Source organism: Marmota flaviventris, chromosome 18, assembly GCF_047511675.1.
Source record: "Marmota flaviventris isolate mMarFla1 chromosome 18, mMarFla1.hap1, whole genome shotgun sequence".
NCBI lineage: Eukaryota > Metazoa > Chordata > Mammalia > Rodentia > Sciuridae > Marmota > Marmota flaviventris.
In genome coordinates this window covers 47,783,311-47,797,975 of record NC_092515.1, presented here as the reverse complement: position 1 = coordinate 47,797,975, position 14,665 = coordinate 47,783,311, and the positions used below count along the sequence as shown (strand labels likewise).

At 36.1% G+C, this 14,665-nt stretch overlaps 1 protein-coding gene across 1 annotated transcript in view; it reads right to left on the bottom strand.

Moving 5' to 3' along the window:
- Sntb2 (syntrophin beta 2) overlaps positions 1–14,665 on the bottom strand; it is a 91,549-nt gene that overhangs the window by 22,325 nt on the left and 54,559 nt on the right. The window contains exons 3-4 of the mRNA XM_027932930.3: positions 9,457–9,667; positions 266–408 (exon numbers count right to left, since the gene is read on the bottom strand). Of these exons, the coding sequence (XP_027788731.2) occupies positions 266–408; positions 9,457–9,667 (354 nt within the window). The remainder of the gene's footprint in view (positions 1–265; positions 409–9,456; positions 9,668–14,665) is intronic.

Sequence of the window (14,665 nt, the reverse complement as noted above, 5' to 3'; positions counted from 1 at the left end):
CTAAGCAAATTTTGAAGGGAGTGGTTAGGAAGTTGCTTCAACAATTTAAAAGATGCAAAGAAAAATAAAAGTGACAGGAACAATTTATTCAGAGCTAGGAGATGCAAAATGATAAATAGGTTATAAATTTTTTTGTCTACATCAACTATCTCACATACTTAAATACTATTTTAGGCACCTAAGATAAAAGAACACACACTAAAATTTGTTAATCGATTTAGAATAGAATTTCTTTTATTTATTTATTTTTGGTCTTTAGTCTTACCTTGTAGCAACAAGAGGGTAGCTATGGCATGGAGATGCCCAGGCATCTCTTGTCCATGGCATGCAATCATAAAGCAGCAAGTCCTTCTCAGTCACAGCCATGAGGACAGGTCTCCATTGTTGTCTCCCACCATCTAGCTTTGCCTGTTACAATGGTGAAATCTAGAATCAGATCTAATAATGTCTTTGTAAAAATTTCTTCAGTGATGTACTAACACAGTGGGTCTCCATTTTGTTTCCCTCTCCTAACAGACCTGAGATATAGAAAACAATCTATCAGGTTCCTTCCCACTGGTAAGGATTCTCCACTGGGAAGTGTGGGTGGTACATATATTTGAAAAAGCTCCCCGCAGCAAGTTACAGACGATCTAGTGATATGATATAGTTTTCCCCATTCCATAATAATTGATATTAATTATAATTAAAGACATAGTAATTTTTTCAAAATATAACAGTTTCAGTATATCTGATGTTTGAATGACATCTAAGCACAGGACAGAAACTCCTGCTACCTATTTCACTAGTAGGGTAGAAAATCTTCCTTCTAAATAAGTATACATAATCTAAATAGCAACATTTTGAAATGCTTTTGATTAAGACATGCAGTAAGAAATAAATTTTACATTGCAATCCAATACACACATACAATATAAGTAAATGTTCTATTTTCCAATATATTTTGGAATATATTCTGAAATAACACTGTATTTTGTGCAATGAACTCTAATAATTTCTTTTATTTTTTAAAAAATACTGATAATGTACATATATGAAAACACCACAATAAATTCCACCATTGTATATATCCACAAGAATAGGATCCTAATTAGAATAAGATATGTTTCATGCTTACATAATTATATCAAAATGGATTCTACTGTCATGTATAACTAAAAGGAATCAATACGAAAAATACTGATCATGATCTACTATGTTGTATTTTGGAAAACACTGATATAAGAGTTCTTTATTATATTTTCAGAAGCATATTTTTCAAAGTGGTACCACTTCATTTGCCTGTATAAAGCTTTGTTATCTATGTAAGGGTCTAAAAATGTAGGAAAAATATGGGTGTGGTGGCACATTCTTGTAATCCCAGGGACTTGGGAGACAGAAGTAGGAGGATCACAAATTCAAGGCCTACCTCAGGAAGACACTCTCAAAACAAAAAATAAAAAGGGCTGGGAATATAGCTCAGTGAAGAGCATCCCTAGGTTCAATCCCCAGTACTGTGGTGGGGGGGGGGGCTGGAGGAATAGGAAAACAACTGTGTATGTATATTGTCAAGGATCTACTGGGGGAAAAAAAAAAAGCAAAAGATTATGTTCAAGAAAAGCCCTGTTAGCTGAGCATAGTGGTATATGCCTGTAATCCCAGCAATTTGGGAGGCTGAGGTAGGCAGCATTAAGTTCCAAGTCAGCCTCAGCAATTTAGTGAAGCCCAAAGGAACTCAGCAACACTCTGTCTCAAAATAAAAAATAAAAAGGGCTGGGGATGCAGCCCAATGGTAAAGCACCCCTGGGTTCAATCCTCATTAGCAGGTGCGCCCTCTGGACCCTTGCCCCGCAAAAAAGAGAAAAGCCCTGTCACCATCAACCCTTTTGGCCCTCCTCAGATGAGACCTTTGATCAGGAACTGCTTAACTAAACTGTATTTTAACACGGATTCTTTAGCTCACCATCACTGCCTGTTTCAAAGAGATTTCAAGTTGATGAATCACTTGTCTCTTAAAGAGTTGTCTTCAGAGCCACTTTTCAATTTCTTTTTCTAAATGACTTCTGAAGGTAACCTGGACATCTTTTTTTTTTTTCAAATAATTTTTTAAGTTGTTGATAGACCTTTATTTTATTTATTTTTATGTGGTGCTGAGAATCAAACCCAATGCCTCCCACATGCTAGGCAAGTGAGCTACCACTGAGCCATAGCCCCAGTCCCTGGCAGAACATCTTAAGGATATATTTATAATCCTCAAGTGGCCTGAGTGGTTTGATTCTATGATTTTGTTTTGGTTTTGGTATTCGGTATTGAACCCAGGAGTACATTACCACTGAGCTACATCCCCATGCCCTTTAATTTGTTTTTTTGCTACTAGGAATGAACCTAAAGGTGCTTAATCACTGAGCAATATCCCCAGCCCTTTATATATGTGTGTGTGTGTGTGTGTGTGTGTGTGTGTATGTATGTGTATACATATGTATACGTATGTATTTCTCTAAATAGAGAAACGGTCTCATTGAGTTGCTGAGGGCCTCGCTAAGTTGCTGAGGTTGGCTTTGAACTCATGATCCTCTTGCCTCAGCCTCCCAAACCACTGGGATTATAGACATTTGCTACCATGGCTGGCAGATACTTACATTTTTAGACTGGATCATGATATCAACACTTCAAAGGGATTTCTATGTTATGTTCACTATTAAATGTTGTCTCCAAGACAGCTATGAACAATATTTTAATAGGGAAAAATAACGTAAATTTATCTTCTAAAAGTCTTAACAATCTGCTTTTTTTTTTCTCTTTCCACAGTTTTTTATTGGAAACACTCTGATTTTAAAATGTACTTTTCTGGGCTGGGGTTGTAGCTCAGTGATAGAGTTCTTGCCTAGCATGTGTGAGGTATTGGGTTCGATTCTCAGCACTGCACATACAAATAAATAAAAATAAAGGTCCATTGACAACTAAAAAAAAGATTTAAAAAGAATTCACTTTTTTTGGGCTGGGGATGTGGCTCAAGCGGTAGCGCGCTCGCCTGGCATGCGTGTGGCCCAGGTTCGATCCTCAGCACCACATACAATCAAAGATGTTGTGTCTGCTGAAAACTAAAAAAAAATAAATATTAACATTCTCTCTCTCTTAAAAAAAAAAAAAAGAATTCACTTTTTCCCCAAGTTACAAGAGATTTTGAAGGCTAAACCAGAGTATTGCATTTGGAAAACCTAAATCAAATTTATTTATTTTTTCCCAATAAAGGTATTTTGAGATCTAAAGGAAAAATGCTAATATCAAGCTTAACTAATAATTTTTTAAAACTGTTTATTCCTTAGCACTTTTAAGTCCTTAAATTATAGATAATATGTTTTCCCTCTTCTATTCACCACTGGAGAAAAATGAAATCTCAATTTTTTAAAAAATATTTTTTTAGTTGTTGATGGACCTTTCTTTTATTTAGTTATGTGTGGTGCTGAGAATCGAACCCAGTGCGTCACACATGCTAGGCAAGCACTCTACCACAACCCCAGCCCTCAAATCTCAATTTTAATCATTCTGTTCGACTATGTGCCTTAACTTTTAAGGATACTGTTTGTTTTCAATGGAGTAAAAAATGCTGCCTATTATATATAGTATGTCTTTTGGGTTGTGGTATCAGCACAAGCAGCCTCCATTACTGTGAGGTTTTGGCTAGAGCAAAAAGGGATACTAATATTAGGGTTTCGATTTGTTTGTGTTTCAGCACCCAAACATACATACATTTGGCAGAACAACTATCTTTTCCAAATTTTATTTTTCTAATAAATAGAGATGGATTGCACTAAAGATAAAAAATACTAATAGCTATTATTCATTCTCTAAATCCCTTAATCCTATAAATATTTCTTTGTGAAAGGTGAATGTACTTTTGTTCTTTATTACAGTAGAAAACAGAACAAAAACAAAATAAACCATTCCACTAATCCTGATTTAGTGTATATGTTCCTAATTTGAATCTTTGTACAATTTGCCATTTATCATGAACAAAGGAGGAACTGTTAAAGCTTTTCTTTGATTGACTTGGATTTTCTTATCAGTACCAAAGTGCTGCTAGGGCCAGTGGTACACACTTATAATCCCAGTGACTCTGGAGTCTGAGGCAGGAGGATCACAAGTGCAAGACCTGTCTCAGGAACTTAGCAATGCCCTAAGCAACTTTGCAAGACTATGTCTCAAAATAAAAGATAAAAATGGTTGGGGATGTGGCTCAGTAATTAAAGCCCTGGGTACCAACCCCCAGTACCCCAAACCCAAACCAAACCAAGCCAAACCAAACCAAACCAAACCACCAAAGTGCTTTAAAAAAAAAAAACTAATTATATGGGTAATACATGACTTCCCTTCGGTGAACTGAAAGAAAATTCTCTTTTAAGAACATTATCAGACTGCAAAAACAGACAACAAAAGCAAAACTATGGGAGTGAATCAAATTAAGAATCTTCTGTTGGGGCTGGGGATGTGGCTCAAGCGGTAGCACGCTCGCCTGGCATGCGTGTGGCCCGGGTTCGATCCTCAGCACCATATACAAACAAAGATGTTGTGTACGCCAAAAACTAAAAAAAAAAAAAATTAAAAAAAATTCTCTCTCTCTCTCTCTCTCACTCTTTCTTTTAAAAAAAAAAAAAGAATCTTCTGCACAGCACACTAAACAACAGATTAAAAAAATAACACACAGATTGATAGAAAATATTTGCCAATCATTTATCAGATAAATATACAAGAAACTCAAACTACTCATTAAAAACAAAATAACTCTTATTAAAAAAATGGGCAAAGCTAGGGGTTTAGTTCAGCGGTAGAACATTTGCCTCGCATGTATGAGGTTCTGGGTTCAAACGCCTACACCATATACATACACACAAAGGTAAAGACTTGACCAGCCATTTTTCAAACCAAGACATATAAATGGTTGACAAATATATGTGAAAAAATGCTCAACATCTCTAAGCAACAGGGAAATGCAAATTAAAACCACGATGACATATCACATCTGTTAAATTATGTATTATCAAAAGGATGAAAGTAAGCACTGGCAAGGAAGTGAAGAAAAGGGAACCCTTATACACTATTGATGGGAATGTAAATTAGTATCGCCATTATGAAAAATAACATGGAGGTTCTTCAAAACTAAAAGTAAGCTAGACATGGTGGAGCACACCTGTAATCCCAGCAGCTCAGGAGGCTTGAGGCAGGAGGACCGTGAGTTCAAAGACAGCCTCAGCTAATTAGCATATCTCAAAATAAAAAAATAAAAAGGGCTGAAGATGTTAAGTTCCCCTAGGTTCAATCCCTAGTCCCAACAAACAAACAAACAAAAACTACAACAAAAAACTAAAAATAGAAGTACCATTTCTGGGTATTTACCCCAAGGATTTGAAATCAGTCTGCACTCCCACATGTATTGCGATATTATTCATAAAAGCCAAGACACGGAATCAACCTATGTGTCTATCAATGATGAATGAATAAAGAAAATATGGTACATATACACAATAGAATATTATTCAGCCCTAAGAAGGAAATTGTCATTTGCAACAACATGGATAAACCTGGAGGACATGATCTCTAAAAATATACCAGGCACAGAGACAAATATTGTATAATCTCACTTATATGCAGAATCTTAAAAAGTTGATTTCACTAGAAGTAAAGACTAGAATGGTGGTTACCGGAGGCTATGGGGCAAGGAGGTAAGATGTTAGTAAAGGGGTACAAAGTTTGTTAGAAGGATTAAATTCTAGTGATCTATTAAAAAGCATAGTAACTATCGTTAATAATAAAGTAGTTATATATTTAAAAATAGCTAAGAGAGGATTTTAAGTGTTTACACCATGAAGAATTTATAAATATCTGAAGTAATGAATGTGTTAATTAGCCTGATTTGATTATTTCACAATATATGCATATATTGAAACATCATATTTGATACTCCATAAATATATAATTATTATTTGTCAATGAAGCTATGTAAACACAAACAATTTTTTAAAAGAATATAACCAATGAATTGTAAAATATCAGTCACATAAAAATCAAAGTCAGGGCTGGGGTTGTAGCTTAGCAGTACAGTGCTCATCTAGCACATGTGAGGCCCTGGGTTCAATCCTCAGCACCTCTTAAAAACAAATAAATAAAATAAAGATGTTGTGTCCAGTTATAACTAAAAAATACATATTAAAAAAATTTTTTTAAAATCAGTCAATAAGAGTTGAGGATGTGGCTCAAGCGGTAGAGCGCTCGCCTGGCATGCATGCGGCCCGAGTTCGATCCTCAGCACCACATACAAACAAAGATGTTGTGTCCGCCGAAAACTAAAACAATAAATAAAAAATTCTCTCTCCCTCTCCCTCTCTCTCTCTAAAAAAAAAAAAAAAAAATCAGTCAATAAAAAGATGGAAATCCCTGTATATAAGAACAGGTTTTCTATTGGTTATCAAATATGCATAGCATAGGTATTCCCTGTTTAAAGCAAACACAATGTATGAAAATGTGAGTAAAAAAAGATAAGGAGAAATAATTTAAAACAAATGATCCTTTCTTTCTTTTTGGTCCTAGGGATTGAATCCAGGGATGTTTAATCACTGAGCCACATTCTCAGCCCTTGTTATATTTTATTTTATTGAGGGGAGGGGGCCAGGGATTGAACTCAGAGGCACTTGGCCACTGAGCCATATCCCCAGCCCTATTTAGAGAGAGGGTCTCACTGAGTTGTTTAGCACCTCACTGTCACTGAGGCTGGCTTTGAACTTGCGATCCTCCTGTCTTAGCCTCCCAAGCTGGTGGGATTACGGGAATGCACCACCATGCCTGGCCCTTCCTAAATTACTTAGGGCCTGGATAAATTACTGGGGCTGGATTTGAAGTCTGGATCCTCCTGCCTCCACCTTCTTTGCCACTGGGATTACAGGGTGTGCCACTAGGCCCAGTATCCTTTCTAATTTCTCTGTTTAAAATAACTCTTTGTTTGTGTGTGTGTGTGATGCTGGGGATTAAACCCAGGGCCTTGTGCATGCATGACAAGCAGTCTATCTTTTCTAAGTGCAAAAATTTCATTTATATGCAAGCTTTTCAAGAAATACAAAATAAGTATTTGCCAACATTAAACAGATTACATGATCCAGATTTTTTCTGATCATTTTCCCATGTAGAACAGGATTGGTATTTACCTAGTTCAATGTTTATTAGATACGTGAACTCATTACTTCTGAGAAATGGCATTCAGTCTTGTTTGAACAACTTATTCTGAGAATAAAATTTGATTTGAGTACTTCAAAAAATGTAAATCAAGCCAGGTGTGGTGGTGTACTTCTGTAATTCCAGCAACTCTGGACGTTGATACAGGAGGATCCCAAGTTCAAAGCCAGTCTCAACAACTTAGCAAGGCCCTAAGCAACATAGTGAGACCCTGTTACAAAATGGCAAATAAAAGGGTTGGAAATGTAGCTCAGTGGTTAAACGTCATTGGGTTCAATTCCCAATACTTGTATGTATATATACATATATAAATAAAATAAAAATAAGGAGATAAATAAATAAAAATAAAAATCAAGAATATTTTAGAAACAGTTCTTTGAATTAGCATTACTATCTTTAGAATGGTTGAAACTTCTTTGCGTAACATTATTCCCAATTATGAACTTGTATTCTTAGACAATATCTTAAAATATTTTAATAAAAGAATTATGACTTATTTGCTGGTTTTTTTTTAATGTATATATGTATGCAGTCAAAGAAAACAAAATTATTGAGCATACACAAATCACTAGGTTAAGTTCCCTGGAAGCAATAAGGATTTGGGAAAAAGTATATACTCCTGTAGTAGATCTTCCAAGTGAGTTGTGGAAATACACATAAATATAAAAAGCAGTTGTAATAAATTGGAGGCTCTACTTTTTTCCTTTTTAGAATAAACCCAATTAAATTAACTTAAAAATCTGGCAACTTTCAAACATTCCCGGTAGAAAACTAAATTATTACAACCCCAATTGAAGACACCTTGGTAATATTTATCAAAATTATAAATGCATATATACTTTGTGGTAGTTTTAAAGTGTGATCATAAATTCTTTCTTATTCTTCCTTTAAGAGACAGACCCTGAGTTCACTGTAGGCCAAGCTTAGTGATTAATTTCTAATAAAAGAAGAAAGCAGAAGTTACAGTATGTGACTTCTGAGATTGCATCATAAAAAGCACTATGGCTTCTGCCTTGTTCTCTCAGAAAACTCATTATGTGAAAAACCAGTAGCCATGTTTTCCAGGTCCCTCAGATAGCTCTACATAAAGGCTCACATGGCAAGGAACTAAGGACATCTGCCAACATTCAGGAAGAAACTGAAGCTTCAGTAGCCAAAAGAATGAATCATCTTTTAAGTGAACTTACCACTCTTAGTCAAGTCTGCAGATAAATGCCACCTGGCTAACGGCTTGACCCTGACTTCATAAGACCTCTTAAGATGGAATCATCCAGCTAAGCCCCTGTCAGATTCCTGTTGCCCCTAGAAACTCTGCTAGTACACAACAAAAAGGATGGAGAAACTCACCTCAAGGCCAAATCCTCCCCTACCACTTGTATTTCTAAATAAACTTTTACAGAAACACAGTCTTGCTCCTTTATTTTCATATTATTCATGACTATTTTCCTGCTATGACAGCAGAGTCAAATACATAGTTGTGTGCTATCTGGTCCTTTACAGAAAAAGTTCACTCACCCTAGACTAAAATCATGAAAATTACCCTGTGTCAGTAAGGACAGAGATGATAATAAGAACCTCTTTTTAATTATACTGTGATGGGGATTACCATTACAGTTAATTCTTCTAGTAGAGGTGATAATTAGCAACAAATAGATAAATTGTAGAAAGGAAAAAGGGGAGGAGAAACAAAAGAGTGGACAAAAAAAGATTTTTTTTTTTTAGTGGTACTGGGGATTGAACCCAGTGGCATTCTACCACTCAGTTATTTTCCTAGCATAGACCTTCCTCACACCCAGTGCTTTTTTCTTTTCTTTTATTTTTTTTGGATACTGATGATTGAACCTAGGGGTGCTTTATCACTGAGCAACATCCCCAGCCCTTTTTATTCTCATTTTGAGATAGGATCTTGCTAAATTGTTGAACCTGACTTTGAACTTAGAATCCCCTTGCCTAACTACCCCAAGTTGCTGAGATCACAGGCATTTACCACCATACTCGACTACCCCAGGCTCCTTTTTATTTTGGGACAAGGTCTCATTAAATTCCTGAGGTTGGCCTTAAACTTGTGATCCTCTTGCCTCAGCCTCCCAAATTGCACAAATGTGCACCAACATACCTGACTCAAACAAAAGATTTTCAAGGTAGATGTCCAGGACCTAACTGCGTGATAAATATTACAGATATATGCAATGGGACAATGATTCTGACTCTGAATGGGGGCCAGTGAACTCTGTTCTTCCTCCTCCAGCCTACCTGTTCTGCCAGCCAGGCAATGTGCTTGACTTCCTTGCTGCCTCCTGCAGTACTGGTTGCACCAAGCATGGCATTAAGCTCAGCCAACACCTGTGGGAGGAGAGCCATTATGTTGGTGTGGATAGCTATGAACCAGGAGTGTGCTGTGGCTGTATCCTTGCAGCGGAGGATCAACGTGTTCCTGCTATCAGGAGAATGTAGCTCTATCAATCTGTGTAGAAATAGAAAAGAAAAATGTGAGTCAAGTCAGAAGTCATCAAACCTACCAGTTTACCATGCGTAACTCCAAATTTATTTATATATTCCTCAAAGAGAGACACTTTCTCTTAATTTCCTAGAGTACAATTTCAGAGAAAACTACACATGGGAAGACAATCACCAGAAAGACTATTGGATCTACTGTAGTATGTTATAGTAAAGGAGCTAAGACAAAGGAATCTATTAGGGTCTTTAGTAGAACACTTCTTGTCTAAGAAATGTAAAGCATGCTTGTTGAATGTCATACGTACATTTGTAAATAAAGATGTGGTATTTTAAATTACTTAGATAATTCTGGTATAAGGTATTGCCAGGTATTTCTAGAAACGCAACAATTGACAAATAACAAGATAAAATTACCACTAACACTATGTGAAAAAAGAAAAAGAGAAATTAACAGAAGAACATGAAAATTTGTAATTATATATTGGTGTCTGGGTAACATCATATGATTAAATCATCTACTGAGTCTTGGCAGAAAAATATTTAAGAGATTGTAAACACTATAGCTATTCTGCATAGTTAATGCTTTAACTGAGAACAATCTATATGTCAAAAGTAACTTTTAGAAATTAACTAAAAAACTGTTTTAATGTGTTCTGTGTTCTAATAGTAAATACACATACACCTTTCAAAATGGAAAAATGGAAAGCTATTAGGAGTGTTGCCCCTGGTAGGCTAGAAATTTACAAACTACCAGTGACCAAGGAGAGATCTTTATTTGCTGCCTTGAAACACTGTCATCAGATTCTGCACCACCTGTCAAAGATAAGCAATTTACATATACACTATGATTTCTGCCTTGAAGCTGGAATTTCTCTTTTGCCAAATTTTTAACCCCTTCACAATTCCAAATATTTTAAGCTGCTATACTTTATATGGCAAACATTCATTCTCATTTGAACTCTGGTTGGTTTATCCTCTCTTAAATAAACATTTATTGATCCCCTACTATATGGTAGATACTGTACTAGACACTGGTCTTAGAGCAACCATGTCAAATAAGTAACTAAACAAACAAATAAAAGCAAAACAGCATATAATACTATAATAATAGATCACTGCACTAAAGGGGAGTGTCATCTCTGTTTTAATCATTGTATTGAGTTAATAATTACTATGAAAAACTGCTCAAATAGTAATTAAAGTAGCTAAGCTTATTTTAGGGTAAATTTACTTAATGACAAGTAGTTATCCATAAAATACAATGCTAGTTTATTAGATAACATTAGACTATAAGCTAAAAGCAAGGTATTTTATATTTTACTACTTATATTAATCTTTTTAAAAAATATTTTTTAGTTGTAGGTGGATATAATACCTTAATTTTATTTATTTGTTTTTATGTGGTACTGAGGATTGAACCCAGTGCCTCACATGTGCTAGGCAAGTGCTCTACCACTGAGCCACAACCCCAGCCCTACTTATACCAATCTTTTTTTTTTTAGTTGTAGATGGACACAATACCTTTATTTATTTATTTATTTATTTTTATGTGGGGGGGGGGGTGTTGAGGATCAAACTCAGTGCCTCACATATGCTAGGCAAGCATTCTACCACTGAGCAACAGCCCCAGCTTGACTTATACTAATCTTAAAAAGAAAAGTGGGGTGGGGTTGTAGCTAGTGGCAGAACACGTGCCTAGCATGTGTGTGGCACTGGGTTCAATCCTTAGCACCACATTAATAAATAAACAAATAAATAAATGTGAAAAGTATTTCTAAAACTTCCTACATAAGATGGCAATGAAGCATGTACAACTAACTATTCTACTCCTTCCTGAAATCCAATTAAAAACAACAGCAAAAGGGGATTACCTTTTAATCACATTTTTTGTTTGTTTTTGTACTGGAAATAGAACCCAGGTGCACTTTACCAATGAGCTATATCCCCAGTTCATTTTATTTTTTATTTTGAGACAGGGTCTCACTAAGTTGCAAAGCTTCATTTCAAATTTGGGATCTTTCTGCCTCAGCCTCCTGAGTCTCTTATAATCAATTTTAATTTTATTTTTAATCAACATGTAATAATTGTTTGGCTGGGCATGGTGGTGCATGCCTATAATCTCACAGACTCAGGAGGCTGAGGCAGGAGGATCACAAATTCAAGGCAAACCTCAACAACTTAGCAAAACCCTGTCTCAAAATAAAAAAATTAAATAAGAGCTGTAGATGTAGCTCAGTGGTAGAGCATCCCTGGTTTTAATCTCTAGTATCACACACATACACACACACACAAAAGTCCAATTTACAGGATACGATGTGATGTTTCAATACACATACCTTATATAATGATCCAATCATGGTAAATAGCATATTCATCACCTCAACCATTTATTGTTTCTTTCAAAAGCCTTTCCTCTAGCTATTTTGACATATCCATTATTGACTACAGTCACTCTATGTGCAACAGAACACCAGAACTTATTCCTCCATGTAACTCTAACTTTGTATCTGTTTACCTACCTCTCCAGCTTCTGGTAATCATTATTTGACTCTCTAATTTTATGAGATCAACTTTCTTAGATTACACTAATGAGATCATGCATTGTCTGTGCCTGGCTTACTTTACTTTACATAATGAAATCCAGGTCCAACTATGGTGTCACAAATTACAATCAATTTCATTCTTTTTTTTTTTTTTTGGTACTGTGGATTAAAACTCAGGAGTGCTTTACCACTAAGCTACATTCTCAGCCCTTTTTAAATTTTTTGAGACACAATCTTGCTAAATTGCTTAGGGCCTCACTAAATTGCTGAGGCTGGCTTTGAACTTGTGATCCTCCTGCTTCACCCTCCAGAGTCACTGGGATTACAGGTGTGGTGCAGTTTCCTTCTTTCTTAAGGCTGAATAATATTCCATTGTGTATATGTACCACATTTTCTTTATCCATTCATCTGTTATTGAACACCTAGGTTAAATCTATTTCTTGTCTAATGTGAATAGTGCTACAATAAACATGGGAATGCAGACATCTCTTTGAAAAACTGGCTTCATTTTCTGTTCTTTCTGAAAAAAGCATCTCACTATATTGCCTGGGTTGACCTTGAAGTTGCTATCCTCCTGCTTCAGCCTCCTGAGTAGCTGGGGATATAGGCATGTGCCACAATGCCTGGCTAGATCTGTTACTTATTTTTATTTTTTACATTATTTTAGAATTATTATTATTATTTAGTACTGAATACTGAACCCAGGGGTGCTTTATACAGATCTACATCCCCATCCCTTTTAATTTCTTATTTTGAAACAGGGTCTCAATAAGTTGCTTACTAAAGGGCCTCACTAAATTGCTGAGGCTGCCCTTGAACTTGTGATCCTCATGCTTCAGCCTCCAGAGTTGCTGGGATTGCAGGCATGTACCACATTGCCTGGCCTGTTACTCCCCTTTTATTGAGTTGTTTTCTTATTTTTGAATTGCAAATTTTATTTATTTTAGATTCTATTCTAGCCCATTTATCTGATAAGTATTTTGCAAAGACTTTTTCCTAATCTGTGGCTCGCTTTTTCAATCTCTTACAATGTCTTTTGCAGAGAAGATGTCTTAAATTTTATTTAAGTTCAACTTGTCAATTTTTACTTTATGGATTGTGCTTTTTGTATTGAATGTAAGAAGTCTTCACCATACTTAAAGAGGATTTTTTTTAATATTTATTTTTTAGTTATAGGTGGACACAGTATCTTTATCTTATTTTTATGTGGTGCTGAGGATCAAACCCAGTGCCTCACACTTGGTAGGTTAGCACCCTACCTCTGAGCCACAACCTCAGCCCCTTAAAGAGGATTTTTAAAAAGCATAATACTACAAGCTTAGGAAGAACAGGAAAGGAACAACTATAGCAAAATTTTAGAAATTGGCAAAAAGACAAGGGAGTTAAATGACTTTTCAGAAAAGTCTGACAAGTCCCAGCCAATTCATGCTACATAATCCCTAAAAGGCTGGGAACTTAGTGGCACCAGTTACCTCCAAAAGTGGGAATAAAGCATGCAGCTAATATAAAGTGGCTGGATGTGCCAGACACAGTGGCCTACAGCTGTAATTTCAGTGATTTGGGAAGCTGAGGCAGAAAGATTGAAAGTTCAGGGGTATCCTCAGCAACTCAATGAGACCCTATCTCAAAATAAAAAGGGTGCTAGGCGTGGTGGCACATGATGTAATCCCAGTGGCTTGGGAGGCTGAGGCAGGAGGATTGTGATTCAAGGCCAGTCTCAGCAACTTAGCGAGTCCCTAAGCAACTCAGTGAGATCCTGTCTCAAAATAAAATATAAAAAAAGGGCTAGAGATATGGCTCACTGGTTAAGTGCCCCTGGTTCAACCCCCAGTGCCAAAATAAATAAATAAATGAAAAGGGCTGAGACAGCTCAGTAATAAAGTACCCCTGGGTTCAATTCCTAGTACCACAAAATAAATAAAGTGGCTGGTGGAAAGTCTGTTTCAGGGCTGGGGGTTGTGGCTCAGTGGTAGAGCGCTTTCCTAGAATGTGAGAGGTACTGAGTTCGATTCTCAGCACCGCATACAAATAAATGAGTAAAATAAAGGTCCATCAACATCTAAAAAAAATATTAAAAAAAAAAAAAAAGAAGAAAGTCTGTGTCAGCACTCCCCATACCCTATGGCCAGAGGCTACCCTACCCTCATCTTGGCAAAGGATTCAGTCTACCTTTATCCCACCAAACTGGATGGGAAAGACAGTAATGTCATTAGTTCAGACAGTAAATCATCAGGCTGAAAATTTTCTAAAAGGGCTATTTCCACCTGGTTGCTTTGATGCTGTAATCAGCATAATATCCTTTAAACACATGATAAAAGTTCAGTGGCAAAACCACTGACAAGAAATTTCCTATACTACTCCTACCGACCTACTTAGCACTAAAGAAAGAAATCAGTTCATCCTTCCCTATGCACAAAGTGTTTACCTTCTAAAAGTTTTTCTACCTCATACAGTTCCTGGGA